Source organism: Schistocerca nitens, chromosome 2 (genome assembly GCF_023898315.1).
Source record: "Schistocerca nitens isolate TAMUIC-IGC-003100 chromosome 2, iqSchNite1.1, whole genome shotgun sequence".
Lineage (NCBI taxonomy): Eukaryota > Metazoa > Arthropoda > Insecta > Orthoptera > Acrididae > Schistocerca > Schistocerca nitens.
Window position 1 is genome coordinate 185824782 of NC_064615.1, and position 16214 is coordinate 185840995.

The 16214-nt window shown below is 37.9% G+C and overlaps 1 protein-coding gene across 1 annotated transcript in view; it reads left to right on the forward strand.

The window, feature by feature from the left end:
- The window catches only part of LOC126234906 (voltage-dependent T-type calcium channel subunit alpha-1G), a 790867-nt gene that overhangs the window by 699444 nt on the left and 75209 nt on the right, over positions 1-16214 (forward strand). The window contains exons 27-29 of the mRNA XM_049943646.1: positions 5965-6126; positions 7859-8077; positions 11232-11424. Of these exons, the coding sequence (XP_049799603.1) occupies positions 5965-6126; positions 7859-8077; positions 11232-11424 (574 nt within the window). The remainder of the gene's footprint in view (positions 1-5964; positions 6127-7858; positions 8078-11231; positions 11425-16214) is intronic.

Genomic DNA, 16214 nt, shown 5'->3' on the forward strand with positions numbered 1-16214 from the left:
TTGGCATAGTTCTTCTCACAGTTATCCCTCAAGGGTCCTAAACATGACCTTCCACAGGGACCTTGTACTTCGAATATGTGAGGAATTATGTGCTAATTTGGACTGACATTGTGTCCATTTTATCCTCCAATCCAGTAAGAGTCTAAAGATAATAAAGTAAACACCAGAACATTTATCTTGGGGTTTGAGTATGAAGTACTACTGGATAATGTTAAGTCTATGTGATGCAAAATCTTATGTCACAACCACCATGAGGTGCTTCGAATATATGAAATTTGCCCACGTGTAGTCTACATGTGCAAATCAACGCATTTGTTGTGACTGCAGACAGTCGCTGCATGGGGATGCCCTCTAACTGCCTTAATGGACACCAACCTGCCACATTGTAAGAAGGGAATGTGAGCTCCAAGACTTCAATATATTTGATCCTTTAACATACCAGGAAGTAAGGAACAAGTATAAGTGCCTTTTTCAAGTCCAGAAGACAGCTCCTTGTCAATGGGCCCTGGCGCCCACATTAATTAATCCAGTCAACACCTCCCACACCCCAGCCCCGAATCCCCAACCCCACCCCACTCTCACTTCTACATCTGCCCTTGAAATCCTGGCCCCCTCCACTTGTATAATAAAGACCCCTACCTGGTTCACATCCATTAGTGGAGGGTTACTACCTCTTGGTCCTGCTGCCCAACCACCATGACCCCACACTGTAATAAGAGCCAGCAGCTGCAAGAGGCATGGACGTCAGGCTACAGAACTGTCTACCTCTCATCTGGACCAGACTCATATCTGGATACTTCTTCCATCAGACATTAACCCCATAAGGATAAGAAGAAGAAGGAGGTGGAAAAGGAGAAAAACCCTAAGGTGAAGGCAGACCTGGTAGCCCTGCCTGCCCAGGGTCACTCCTCCACTACTATCAAAATCATGTAGGTAGATGACTACCAGAAAGTGTTGCTAACCCAAACTGAATTATGATTAACACTTCTATCCTTTCTGCACTGCCACAGGATGCACACAGTAGCCTAGTCCAGTGGAATTTTATTGGCTGTTTTCATCACCGTGCAAAACAGAAAATTTGTCCTTGATTTATTCAGCATTTTGCATAACTCTGCTGGAAACCCGATTTCCTACAACATATTCACCCATTTTACATAATTATCTAGCCTATTGTAAGAACAGAATTGGGCCTAAATGAACTCCTGGCAGTGTATATAAAATAGTCATAGAGACCAGCTCTAGTGTTCAAAAACCACTTAATACCAGCAATGGCACTACATACATATGAACAAATATAGGATTCGTTAATTTCAACAGCTGTCTCCCCCCCCCCCCCCCCCTCCCAAGTTCCCCACTAAGTGAAGATCTCCTAGTTACTCCACCCTCTCTTTTACTGGTGATATTAATGCTCATAAGCCTTTATGGGGGAGCTGTAAGACCACTAAACGTGGTTATTTATTAGAGCTGGTGTTTTTGATTCTTGACTTTTGTATACCAAATAATGACTCATCCATTCTAATACAGCACACGGAGCCTATTCAGCCATTGACCCAATAAACTGTAGCCCTGGTTTTCACCCTTTTCATCAAAGGAAGATTCACGATGACCTGTTTGATAGTGATCACTATGCAGTCAGTTTATCCCTCCCTCCCTGATACTCAATGGGACACTACCTGCAATGGGTTTTTAAGAATGCTGGCAAGCACACTTGTAGTTTTTCCCTAATGTTTGTTACATCTCCCCAAGGGGCTATTGAAGAAACCCTCAGACATACAGCAACCGAGATCTTACTCTCAGCAGAACTGGTGATACTACTTTTTCAAGATCTTACTCTGTGAGGCCAGTTCTGTGGTCGATGCAGGAAATTTCTGCAGTCATTAAATGCTGCAGAAGGGTACTCCAACAGTACAAGTGCCATTCATTGAAAGATGCTCTTATCGCCTTTAAAAGTCTCAAAGCCACAGCTGACTACCTTCTTTTTTTCATAGCATAGCCTCCAAAACAAACTGTGACATAGCCATGTGCACCCACGTGGCACCCTCCTTTGCCAACCTGTTTATGAGTCATGGATATGAAGGATGTTTGTGTGTAGGTAGGTGGCTTCAACAGTGATGAGAAGGAATCCAGGTGATAAAGAGGTTGGGAGTTGGTGAAGGAAGTATTTCTTGACTTAATATCTGTGTGCATGTAGCCAACCAACAAAATATGCTGCACATATTGGAGGAGCTACTGTGGTGACTGTCCGTTTCTTAAGTCCAGGTTCCTGGCAGTGAGGAGCTTCCACTGGCTGTCATGTTATGGGTTCAAGTCAAATAAAGTGTATTAAATTTTGACAAGACTCAGTACATACAGTTTAGAATTCATTATGTACGTAAATTTTTAGGACTACAGGTAACCACATACTCAAACAAAAAATCCACACCAAAAACTTAATGAAGTGCCTTGAGCTACAGTTGCAGTGTACAAACCTGCGAAGTTTCATTTTGGTTCATCTTCCCCTTCTGGATGTTTCTCTTTTTCATCAGGCAGTGTATTTAATTTTAATCAATTTAGATGGAACCAGGTATCTAATTTTCTAATTTTTCTAGGTCATCTACAGTCCTCCCCCCAGTAGCTGATTGGTCAGTGCGACAGAATGTCAATCCTAAGGGCTCGGGTTCATTTCCCAGCTGGGTCGGAGATTTTCTCCACTCAGGGACTGGGTATTGTGTTGTTCTAATCGTCATCATTTTATCCCCATTGACATGCAAGTCGCCGAAGTGGCATCAAATCAAAAGACTTGCATGCGGCGAATGGTCTACCTGACGGGAGGCCCTAGTCACAAGACATTTACCTTTATTTTTAGGTCATCTACAGTATTTCTGGGAGGTTTGTCTGCCTTAATATTTTCATTCAGCACTAATGTATCATTTGCGAATAGTACAGAATCGAAATTTTACATTTAGTGGTAGGTCATTTATGTGAAAAATGAATGGAATTGGCCTTAATACAGAGTCTTCTGGAACTCTATTTACAATTTTCTTCTGTTCTGAGGAACATTTTCTATTACCTGAGGAGGTGAGAGCCCCTTGTTTTCTTTTTGTCAGGTATGACTTAAACCATCTTGAAACGCAACTCTCAATTCCATATTTTTCCAATTTGTGCAGAAATGAACAGCTGTGTGTGCTGTTGAAGGCTTTTAATAAGGCACAGAAAATTCCTGCAGGTCTCTAAGACTTATCTATATGTGAACAAATTCTTTCCACAAAATCTTTAATAATACAACCTGTGCTTTTGCATTTTTGGAAATTGATATTCTGAGTATGCATTAAATTTTTCATGAAATTTATAACCTGTATTGCAGCAAGTTTTTCAAATATTTTAGAAAAAATTAGAACAAGAGAGATGGAGTGGTGGTGTCCCATGTCTTCTATGAAGACTTTTTTAAGTTATTTTTTTATTTATTGGCTCAAAGACAGCTTTCAAGCTGCTTAAGATGTAATCCACAGTTAGATACATGTGATTTGTTTTAACTACTTAAATATAGGTTGCATTGGCCCATACATAGTTGCATAATTGCACCACAGAATTTTTCAATGCATCTGGGAAGTATCACCTTTTCAAATAACTGATTTGTAATCATGGATAATAAGCGTGTTATTGTACGGCATGTCCCAGGAGGAAGGTCAGTATTCAGGTGTATGAGAGGAATGGAATTACCATTCGAAGCAAAAATGTTGAGTAAATGTGGGCTTTAAAATGCATATCTTAAGAGCTGTGAGCACTTCTTCATCTTCAATACTGTGAAACGAACCCCTTCTGTTGCAAGTTCTTTGCTTTCCTCATTTTGAGAGGTTGTAGTAGGGACCAAACACAGAAAAAAATTCCAGTAGACATAGGCACTAAAGTGCATACCTTAAGAATTATGAGCACCTGTTCATCATTGCTACTGTGAGACATCTCTTCTACAGAACAAGTGCCCAGTCTTTAGGTATGCATTTTGGGTGGAAAGCAAAGTACTTGCAGTACAAGAAATTCGTTTAATAGTATCAAAGATGAAGCAGTGCTCACAGCTCTTAAGGCATACATTTTAGAGACCATGTTTAGTAGACTTTTTTGCTTTGAGTGATCATTTCTGTCATATCCCTGAATAATGACATTTCGTCCTGGGACACCATGTAACGGAAGGTCCTTTAAGAATGTTGGTCAGTATTTCATCCAATATTACAGAGTTATTATTTTTTGAGTGTATTTGTCTGTTACTTCACCAAATTTACTAAAACATCTAGTAACATTTTGATTGGGAAGGAATAAATGTTCATTTTCTAGATAATCCTACATTGACATCATATTTTACTACAGTTATAAAGAAATTATTGAAATATTGTGGTATATGAGCAGGTATTAAAGAGACTGTTGGCTTTATTTGCAAAAAATTTATTATTTGTCATTTCTTTCCCTTTCTTACAACATTCTTAAATTTTTTTATAGTTTTCGACATAATTTATAAATCTGGACTTTATTGTATTTCAGTTCTGCATATAGTTCCATGTATTTGTCGCTAGATTTTTTAGGCCAGCAGTAATCCATTTCAATTTATTAGCTGCCTTTCTATGGTAGTCTAGTGGTGGAAATGTTTCTTTGTGGAGTAGTGGAAAACTCTGTAAAAAATTCCAAAATTTTCCACATAGTGAAGATTAATTTGTACTGGTCAATGAATCTCATTTAATCTAAAACAAAAAATTTAAACAATGAAAAATCCAGGATACAATAATAACAATATGAAATTATGAATAGCCCCTTGCCACATAAAGGAACATTGTGTGTGGTTGATGGGCAGAATGGGATAAAGATTGCTAGATATCACTTAGCTGTTGGACTAAGTCCTTCCTCAGAAATAGACAGTATAACTCACAAATATTCACATAAGCGCAAATCACACACACATCATACTAAGGTCTGACTGCAACATTCCAGCCCTACACACACCGTCTGTCTTGACAGTGCACCTGCATAGTCCTTTGTCATTCTATACTTGTCCCCCCTTGCATCCCCCCCACCCCACCCCCTCCCTGCAGATCTTCCCAATACCTGACCTAGCAGCCCATTATCTTGGCCCCATCACCTGCCTGTATGCTCACACAGGCAGCACTGTCGTTTTCCTCAATTCCTATCCTGCTATCCCTCCCTGCTCCACAACTCCGCTGTACCCCACTACCCATCCCACTAAAAATCAGCGCTCATCTCAAATGCAACTGCTGTTGGGCCTTACAGCCTGGAGATGGCAGTGGCTATGTGCATGTGAGTTGTGCTTGTGTGAATGTGTGATAGTTTTGTTACTGGTGTCTGATGAAGGAATTAGTCCAATAGCTGAGTGATATCCAGCAGTGCCTGTCTGCCACTCACTGCTTCCTCTACAAGACAAGTAGCTATGTATACTTTCATATTGTTATTACATAACAAATTCACGTTTTCCTGACTGAATTTTCTTGTGGAAAAGTTTTCCTGGTATTCTGTATGTTTATTACACCAAATCAACCAGTAAAGAAGAATGATTTGAAATTTCTGGGTTGAAACTGAACTGAGCAGTGTTGTCAAATACATAATTTGTGAAAATATTGTGTAAGGTCTACACATAGTTGACTTACCATTTGTCCTAGTAAAACTGGTGAAATGTAAGATGAAACCAGAGTCCTGCATAGATCAGTTCCTTTTAAGTTTCCCAAAAAGACACTGTAGTTTGGCTGAAAATGATTTGGTTACTTCAGCAACTGGAATCCTGTTTACAGAGTTAATTGCCCTAATTCTGCACAGCAACTTCCAATATAAACTCTTCATTCAAAGTGGTAAAAAATGAAAATATTTGTTTCCAAATACTATCATTGTCTGTGACAAATGACTGAATTCATATTACATAGATAATACGCCTGCATCATTTTTTGTTGCTAGATATGCAGAATCATAATAGAATTACATATTCCACAGGTTTTTCGGCTGCTGCGTTCCCTTCGCCCGTTGCGTGTTATCAACCGTGCCCCAGGACTTAAACTTGTTGTACAAACACTTTTGTCTTCACTACGTCCCATTGGAAATATTGTGCTTATATGCTGCACATTCTTCATTATTTTTGGTATTTTAGGAGTGCAGGTTAGTACCCACAATTTTTACATAAATATTCTAAGTGGTACAGTTAGATGAAAGAAAAAATTATGCAACTTGCAAATAGATCAAAAGAATAATTAGCAGCTGTTTATTTTATGTAATGGATTCACTAAATCATTTTCAGGAATAGTGAAAGCAGAGCAGCAAGAACATCCACTGTTCTTGGGTTAATTGTACAAATTGATGTATGTTCCCTACATTTTGCTGCATTAACAGGGAGATTTAAAAAATAATAATTTTATTCCTTATCCAATAATTTAAAAAGAAGGAGTTACTTCAGACAAATCAAAGCCAAAAATTGCAATGTCAAATGGTATTAAGTGATTTGCTGACCATTTTAATTTGGAATCTACATCAATATACAAGTTTGATTTCAATCATATTCTCATAATTTAAGAAAAATGCTAGATAATTGTGCAATCATTAATTAAATAACACTGAAAGGACAACGGTTCACATACCACCACATATTAATTTACTTATAATGTGAGGTCACTTATTACTTTTCTGGACCTGCTGAATTGTATTTGGATGCAGATGGTTTATATTGTCTTTATCCAGATTTTTTTTTTTATTTTTATTGACCACATACAGAAGGATCGGCTTTCTGTGTTGGCAAGTTACAGTTCCAATCAAAGTATTAAAATTTATGTTCACACTGTATGTACCATACAGCTTAATCTTAATTCACAGCAAAAGGCAAAGTTCAATTTTCACACATCAAAATAAATTCCAAATGAAAACAAGATAATTTACACATTGTCATACCACATATTAATATTAATAAAAACAACCAAAGAAAGTAAAAGTAATGACTATAATGGAAAGAATGTGTTTTAAATAGTATTTTGTAAGATACTGCCTCAAGTAATATCCCTCTTTTCATAGAAATCATCATTTTGGATGAAATTAAATGCCTCCTTTTATAAGTCCATGGCATGAACTGAGAGGCACAGAAAAGAAACACATTTCTCAATCATATTAACCCTTGCAAACAGATTTCTCAGTCATATTAACCCTGAAGTGTGTGCACCTATGTGTAAAGTACGCCAAGCACAAATAACTTTGTCTGGTACCATTCCATTTTAGTTTTACAGTTGTGAGGCTATACTTATTCTGCCATTATTGCTTCAGCTAACACAGTGATATGTTTTCATAGGTCCAATTGAGAAGCAGTAATGTAAAACAAACAGTGAACTAGATGAGAAAAAAAATTATGATCTGTTAAAGAAAATTACCCAGATTCCAAGGTAGCAATTCAGTCACACAGTGAGGCAGTTGTCTACAAGATAATTTGTGACTGAATAAGTGTTTGGCTGGAATCTGATGCAACTGCACTGTTTAATGCTTTGAGTGGGTTGTTACTGGGGATAACACTCGTAAATGACAACAGAGTGATACAGTGAAAGTTTATTTTAATATTGTTGAATTAAACAGCAATTTAGCTCATATATTATAAATGTATTTTTTTGTTGTTTAATTAAACTAAGATTAAGCTGTGATTTTGCTCATACACGTTTACCTTAGTAATGTAAAGACAACTATTCTCTAAATGTGTATAAAGTAAGCTGTGTGTCCACTTGTGTTATGAAAATCAGTGCACCTGCTTGTGGGTTAATTGTATGATTATTAAAAAAATTTCTGTGCCCATCCATTTTTTTTTTTTTTAATTGTGTATCAGTTCTGTATGCTTGACCTTAAACTGCAAAATTTTCAGTTATTTAAAGGTACATTTTACTACTGTGAGGGGGCAGATATAAAGAATGTTCGCAACAAAACAGACTGCCTGAAGGACAAAAACAATCGATGGGTTAACCGTAAATACAATTTTGATGACTTGGGAAAGGCACTCATGTCTCTGTTTGTCCTCTCATCAAGAGATGGATGGGTAAACATCATGTACACTGGTCTTGATGCTGTGGGAGTAGATCAACAAGTAAGTCTTGCCCATAAATATTAAATGTAGATTTATTTTTAAGGAATATATAAACTGTAGTATAGAATGTCCTCAAATAAGGTTAGTTAGTTACGTGTTCCATTGATCAATAGCATGGAAAACTGTTACGATGTGGAAGGCATATGTTCATGATTACTTACTGTTAATTATTAAGAGTGTTTAAAAATAGACCCAAGAATTATAATGTAAACTTAATCAATATACTTACAAAAAGTCAAGCAAAGCAAGCTGCCCCATTGTGAACACTTGGCCTTCAGTATATATATATATATATATATATATATATATATATATATATATATATATATATATATATATATATATATATATATATATATATATATATATATATAAAACAAAGATGATGTGACTTACCAAATGAAAGTGCTGGCAGGTCGACAGACACACAAACGAACACAAACATACACACAAAATTCAAGCTTTCGCAACAAACTGTTGCCTCATCAGGAAAGAGGGAAGGAGAGGGAAAGACGAAAGGATGTGGGTTTTAAGGGAGAGGGTAAGGAGTCATTCCAATCCCGGGAGCGGAAAGACTTACCTTAGGGGGAAAAAAGGACAGGTATACACTCGCTCACACACACATATCCATCCACACACATACAGACACAAGCAGACATATTTAAAGTTTGGGCAGAGATGTCAGTCGAGGCGGAAGTGAAGAGGCAAAGATGATGTTGAATGACAGGTGAGGTATGAGTGGCAGCAACTTGAAATTAGCGGAGATTGAGGCCGGGTGGGTAACGGGAAGAGAGGATATATTGAAGAGCAAGTTCCCATCTCCGGAGTTCGGATAGGTTGGTGTTGGTGGGAAGTATCCAGATAACCCGGACGGTGTAACACTGTGCCAAGATGTGCTGGCCGTGCACCAAGGCATGTTTAGCCACAGGGTGATCCTCATTACCAACAAACACTGTCTGCCTGTGTCCATTCATGCGAATGGACAGTTTGTTGCTGGTCATTCCCACATAGAATGCATCACAGTGTAGGCAGGTCAGTTGGTAGATCACGTGGGTGCTTTCACACATGGCTCTGCCTTTGATCGTGTACACCCTCCGGGTTACAGGACTGGAGTAGGTGGTGGTGGGAGGGTGCATGGGACAGGTTTTACACCAGGGGCGGTTACAAGGGTAGGAGCCAGAGGGTAGGGAAGGTGGTTTGGGGATTTCATAGGGATGAACTAAGAGGTTACGAAGGTTAGGTGGACGGCGGAAAGACACTCTTGGTATATATATATATAGTTATAATAGAGGGAAACATTCCACGTAGGAAAAATATATCTAAAAACAAAGATGATGTGACTTACCAAATGAAAGTGCTGGCAGGTCGATAGACACAAAAACAAACACAAACACACACACAAAATTCAAGCTTTCGCTTTCGTCTTTCCCTCTCCTTCCCTCTTTCCTGATGAGGCAACAGTTTGTTGCGAAAGCTTGAATTTTGTGTGTATGTTTGTGTTTGTTTGTGTGTCTGTCGACCTGCCAGCACTTTCATTTGGTAAGTCACATCATCGGGAAACATTCCACGTGGGAAAAATATATCTAAAAACAAAGATGTTGCGACTTACCGAACGAAAGTGCTGGCGGGTCGATAGACACAAAAACAAACACAAACACACACACAAAATTCAAGCTTTCGCAACAAACTGTTGCCTCATCAGGAAAGAGGGGAAGGAGAGGGAAAGACGAAAGGATGTGGGTTTTAAGGGAGAGGGTAAGGAGTCATTCCAATCCCGGGAGCGGAAAGACTTACCTTAGGGGGAAAAAAGGACAGGTATACACTCGCACACACACACTTTCCCTTAAAACCCACATCCCTTCGTCTTTCCCTCTCCTTCCCTCTTTCCTGACGAAGCAACCATTGGTTGCGAAAGCTAGAATCTTGTGTGTATGTTTGTGTTTGTTTGTGTGTCTATCGACCTGCCAGCGCTTTCGTTTGGTAAGTCACATCATCTTTGTTTTTTTAGAGGGAAACATTCCACGTATGAATGTCTTTAAATATGTCTGCTTGTGTCTGTGTATGTGTGGATGGATATGTGTGTGTGTGCGAGTGTATACCCGTCCTTTTTTCCCCCTAAGGTAAGTCTTTCAGCTCCCGGGATTGGAGTGACTCCTTACCCTCTCCCTTAAAACCCACATCCTTTCGTCTTTCCCTCTCCTTCCCTCTTTCCTGATGAGGCAACAGTTTGTTGCAAAAGCTTGAATTTTGTGTGTATGTTTGTGTTTGTTTGTGTGTCTGTCGACCTGCCAGCACTTTCATTTGGTAAGTCACATCATCTTTGTTTGTATATATATATATATATATATATATATATATATATATATATATATATATATATATATATATATATATATAGGCCTATTTACTAATATTAGTTTTTAGTAATGATACAAAGCTTTTGTGTTATGTGTTACTAAGTATGTTGTATAGTAAAAGTCAAACATCAATATTAATAATCTTTGTGACAAAATATGTATGGTTGTTTACCAGTCACTAAAACATCTACAGTTTCAATAAGACTAGCAGACACACAAATTTATATTTAATTCTGTGGAGACCCTCCTCCTTACCTATCCTATCAGTCCACTTAATTTTTGGTGTCTTTCTGTAACACTACACGTCAGACATTTTGATTCTTTTCTGGTTTCCAACAGTCCACGATTTACTTCCGTACAATGCTGTACTCCAGACTTACATTCAGAGAAATTTCCTCCTTAATTTAAGGCCTGTATATGGTACCAATGCACCTGACAATACTATGGAAAGGATAGATTGCTACTCACTATATAGTGAAGATGTTGATCGCAGTCACAGAGTGTGTGTGTGTGTGTGTGTGTGTGTGTGTGAGAGAGAGAGAGAGAGAGAGGTGTGTACTTGCTTGCCTGAATGAATGTATGTGTGTTTTCTGTTCTGGCAAAGGCTTTGGCCAAGAGTACCTGTCAGCAACTTAACATGTCGTCTTTACGGCGAGTAGCAGTCTGTCTTTTTCTTATATTGTTAATTTAATGCAGGAATGTTAACCTATAAGTGAATGCATGTTATAAATAATACAGAATTTTAGTAAACTGACCCACAATGTCTTATACTTTGTTTTTCTTATGGTTTTTTTCAGCCAATTGAAAACTATTCAGAATGGCGACTACTATATTTCATCGCATTCATCTTGCTTGTTGGATTCTTTGTCCTTAACATGTTTGTTGGTGTTGTGGTGGAAAACTTCCATAGATGTAGAGAAGAGCAAGAGAAAGAAGAGCGTGTTAGGAGAGCAGCTAAAAGAGCAAAACAAATGGAGAAGAAAAGGAGAAGTAAGTTTTTGAACTTAGTGTTCATGTACGATATTTTTCATCTTTTATGGAAGCACTAAAATTACGATGAGAGAATTGCAAACTGTTGAAAAATGATATTGCATGTACATTTGATGCTGGCTTGGTTAAATCATTTTCCATGAGTCAACATGTAGAGAAACTTGTTATTTTGTAGTGAGCTCATTACTGTTATGAAAATAATTAGTTTGAGTACACGTGTAAGAAGATTGACAAAACACTCTGAATTTGTAATAAAACTCATTAACCAACATCAAATACAGTAAATGACTAATCTGGCACTTTAAAAGTGTTGGAAGCAAACATAAACAACAATAATGAAGCAAAAAACTTGGCCATAAATCTATCAACTGTCTATAGCATTTTTACTATGCCACTGTATATTTTGAATTCATGGCTTCATCCTCAGCAGTTGATCAAACTTTAGCTTCAGAAATGGCATAGTAAAAATGATATGAAGGCAGCAGATGGATTTTATTATTAAGCTTTCTATTTGTATCACTATCTTGATTTGCCAAGAGCAGAAACTATAGCTACCATGAAAAAAGAAAAAAGAAAAATAACACAGCATTTTCAATTTCTCGTTCTGCATCCACCTATACAGATGAAATTCCATAATTAATGCAAATTACATTGCTTCAGTTTCACTCTATCTTTCAAAAAGGCAAGAAATATTATTAATGATATGCTAAAACTATGTATCAGAAATCGGTTTACTAGTACTGCTTCTGTAGCTATGGTAGCTTTCCAGAAAACAATGTCAAAGTTATTCATAAAGCAATATTTAAATTGCCATGCTTTAAGACTTACAGCTGCCAGTTTTACATAAGAACTAAATATAATTTTTTTTAAATTTCATCTTGCTTACATGTGGACTTTTGGAAACAAGATTCACTGATGTTGTAACTGAGTGTATAGAAAACCAAATTAGGAAAATCAACCACTCATCTCAAGTTGGTTGAGCTGTGGCACATAGACACATGACATAGCACAGGTACTAAATTAGCTTTCAAGCTACTGCTCTTTTTCATGTAGAAGCAACTACACATTGTCTCTCAAGCAGATACCTAAACCCAGTCACTCTTAGTCATGGTAACACTCAGTAAATAGAAATACATTTTGAAATCAAGTAAGTGGTCTTAAAAATGCAATAAGCTTGAAACTATTCCTTCTGCTGGTTTTGTCATCAGTGATTGTAAAACTATAAGGGTGTTTCTAAATTTTTGTAATGTATGACCAAGAGAGGCAGGCATGGTGACTCATAGGGCTAAGATATAACAAAATGTTACTATGATAATGAATTCTACAAAATTTTGGTAGAGAAAGAGAGGCATTGCATAAAACATAGTACCATGTATCCCAGCTGTGGGAACGGTAGTGTGTGTTCTGTCTGTGGTTGTGTGTGTGTGGCGGAGGTGTGTGTGTGTGTGGCGGAGGTGTGTGTGTGTGTGTGTGTGTGTGTGTGTGTGTGTGTGTGTGTGTGTGTGTGTATGCGCGCGTGCTCTCTTTTACTACTAAAGGAGCATGAATTCAAAACATAGCATGAATATGGTTTTCTGTTATGTGTTTCTATGTTCCACACATCAATCTGCTACATGTGAGTGGTTGCCTTTCCCTTATTTTATGGATCCATCCAGGAATTTCCATTGCTGTTAATGAGTAATATGGTGACATTTGCTGTGAAAACCACTGTATCTCTTCAAAGACAGTACAGAATAAACTTGTTTCAGTATGTAACACAAAGACAACACCTGTAGTCATTCACATTAACAGCACATGGGGTACAGAGGAATAGCACAGTTCTGCAAGGGTATCAGGTAATGAATGGTGCACCAAGGTAATATGAAATGTGGTACAAACATTATGTAAACCAATAACAGGGTGACAAGCACTTCATAAATGGTCATGCTAATTGCATGCATTTATCAGGAATGTTTCCAACAATGGCAACAACCTTCATACAGGGCCTGTGCAGCAAATTTTTTGTCAGACAAATGAAACAAGTTTAGCACACTTCAGTGTGAATATGTGCCCATCTATGGAAGCCAGTCTCTGAAGATGCACTGTCTATGTACTGTCCATTAGCCTCCATCTGATAACCATTCTTAAAAACAAAAGAAGATACGTTGAAATAAGGCACTGAGCACTTTAATAGCTCACACAACATAGGCCATATGACAGATCCGAAATACCTTAGGTCCGTACCTAACATCCCTTAAGCAACTGGCTTGCACGGAGTGACAACCAGTACCACCTCAGTTCAGAGAGTGTTATATTTGCACACTGTACAAAAAACAAAGAAGACTGTTCTCATCATGACTTCTGTGTAATCATCCGTCATCTCTGGTGGAAGTGATCTTGCAACAGACTCAACTTGGCTTTAGACCAGAAAGGGGAACATATGAACCTATATTTTCCATATAACAGCTCCAGGAGAAAAGTAGGAAAAGAAGTCCAATCCCTGTACCTCTGTTTTACTGACAAAGATAAAGTGTTTGACAGGGAGAACAGTTAGGGTAACATTAGAATCCTCTGAAAAATTGGTGCTGATGATTGACTCCTATCCAGTGGTATGATGTTCTGTGTGACAACTAATAATTATCATTCAGATTTCTTCTCTGTTAGCTTGTGGAGTGAAACAAGATTGTGTTCCAGTGCCAACACTGCTCACTCTGTATGTTTCTGTAGTAGCCAGAAAAGCATTGCACCAGACTTCTGTTGGCATCCATACATGATGTTTTTCAACTGACGTACATGTATTTATCTAATACGGACTTGAGGCTAACATAAAAGTATCTCATGCTCATATCAAAGACATAATGAACTCCAGCAACCTGTGCTCTGTGGACCTCTACCAAGCAGCTTCAAAATCTCACTTTTACATTTGATGAGTCTTGAAGATCAGCCACAAAATAAACATCAGTGTGACTGAAGTTATGGTGATAGACTCATCTCACAACAACCAGCTCCTTAATATATATCTTGATGGGGACTGTTTGAAGCAGCAACGGCATGTGCTAACAATATGTTTCAATGGGCCACATATAAAAATGTGATTTTTCTGAGGCTCATACCTCAGGTTCTATTGGTGATAGAAAGGTGAGGCCAAGAGTTTTGGTTAGCCCTTGGGCTGGGGACCATTTTTATATGCAACAGGAGGATCGTCTTACTGTAACTATCCTGCAGCACACGGTCATATTTTGAGTATTACACGCTTCCTCCAGTTTAGGCAAATGGAGCAAATTGGTTCGTTCCTTTTGCATTATATGTGGTCTAAGGTGACCCTTAGGGCTTATGGAGATCCCATTTAGTTCATGGGTGGTTCCTGAGACAACCCAAAAAAAGCAGTTTTCACTTTCAGCATTGGATATCTGAATAATTAACTGCAGCAAATTGCTTAAATTTTAAAAGTATATTCTTTAGGCATTTATGAAGAAGTACCATCTTCCTGTTTTCAAATATCTTTATCCATTATTGAGAAACAATCCAAAAACATGGTTTTTTGGTACCAAAACTGAGTTTCAAATTCCAGGATGGCTATACACAGCAAGTGGCTGAAATTTTTATGACATATTCCTAAGATCCATATTTTGAACAATCTGAAAAATGTTCTTGATATCTTTATCAGTTTTCAAGATACAGAGGTTCAAGGTTACCCTACCTGTACATGTAAAAAAACTCTCATAAAATCCAAAGTGAGGTGAAAACTTAGTTTATAAAGTGTCGTAGCATAGAGAAATGTGCTGTAAAGTATCTCCGTTATCACCAAAAGGCTCCAGGAAACCCCATGTTGTAGTAGTGAAGCACATAATCCCCCCCCCCCCTCCTCCTCCCCTGTGTAAATCTAGTATGAAGTGTAAAATTAGTTTTGTGTTATTTCAGTTTCATGTAAGTAAATTATCTAAATTTTACTGACCAAAATATTTTTTATCATGTGAGTTACATGCCCTGCTGCAGCAGGGAAAAGAAGGGAACCAGTGTAAAAGTGCTCCTGTTGGAGCACAAGAAAAGGCAAATACGCTCTTGTTAAAAAGACTCTGACTAAAAAGTGGGGTACCTGCTGCCTTATTCGACCTTCCTCAGCATCTTTACAAATTTTCTCAAAACTATTGGCATGTGAACATATTCACACTTTTTTATGCTGAGAGAGGAGGAGACAATGGCAGTGGGAAACGGAATTAAAGACAATGTCCATTGTGAAGAACTACACACACCAGGGGGAATAAAGGCCTTCAAAATAGGATTCCCATTCGAATTCCTCAAACATACAGAGCGACCAGAGTTCTGTCCGATAGGAGTAGTCATGAGATGTTTCCATTTTCGGAGGACATGCTACATCAAAGAAGGAGAACTACAATAAACTCACAAGTGTACTCATAGGGATACAAAGATTTGAATCTTCCCAATAAAAATGCTAAAAAGCTATGACGTCATCATACTGACAGAAACTTTCCTAATATAGGAATACAAGATACAAGGATATTATGGAATCCACCATTTGGCCATCAGACTGCAGGAAGACCAGCAGGAGGGGTCTCAGTTTTTCTCAGACTGATCATGGGAGCAATAAAACTAATAATAAAAGAAGAAAACACAATCATCATAAAGACTAACCAACTCTCAGTCATCAGCTGAAAGAATTACAGGAGTGCTATGCAAATGAAAAAAAGATGATAGGGTAATTCTCACAGGGGATGTCAATGTTAGGATAGATAAACCAACCAAAAAAATGGAACTGATTAAGGAGACACTATAAGAAGCTGGATACTCTC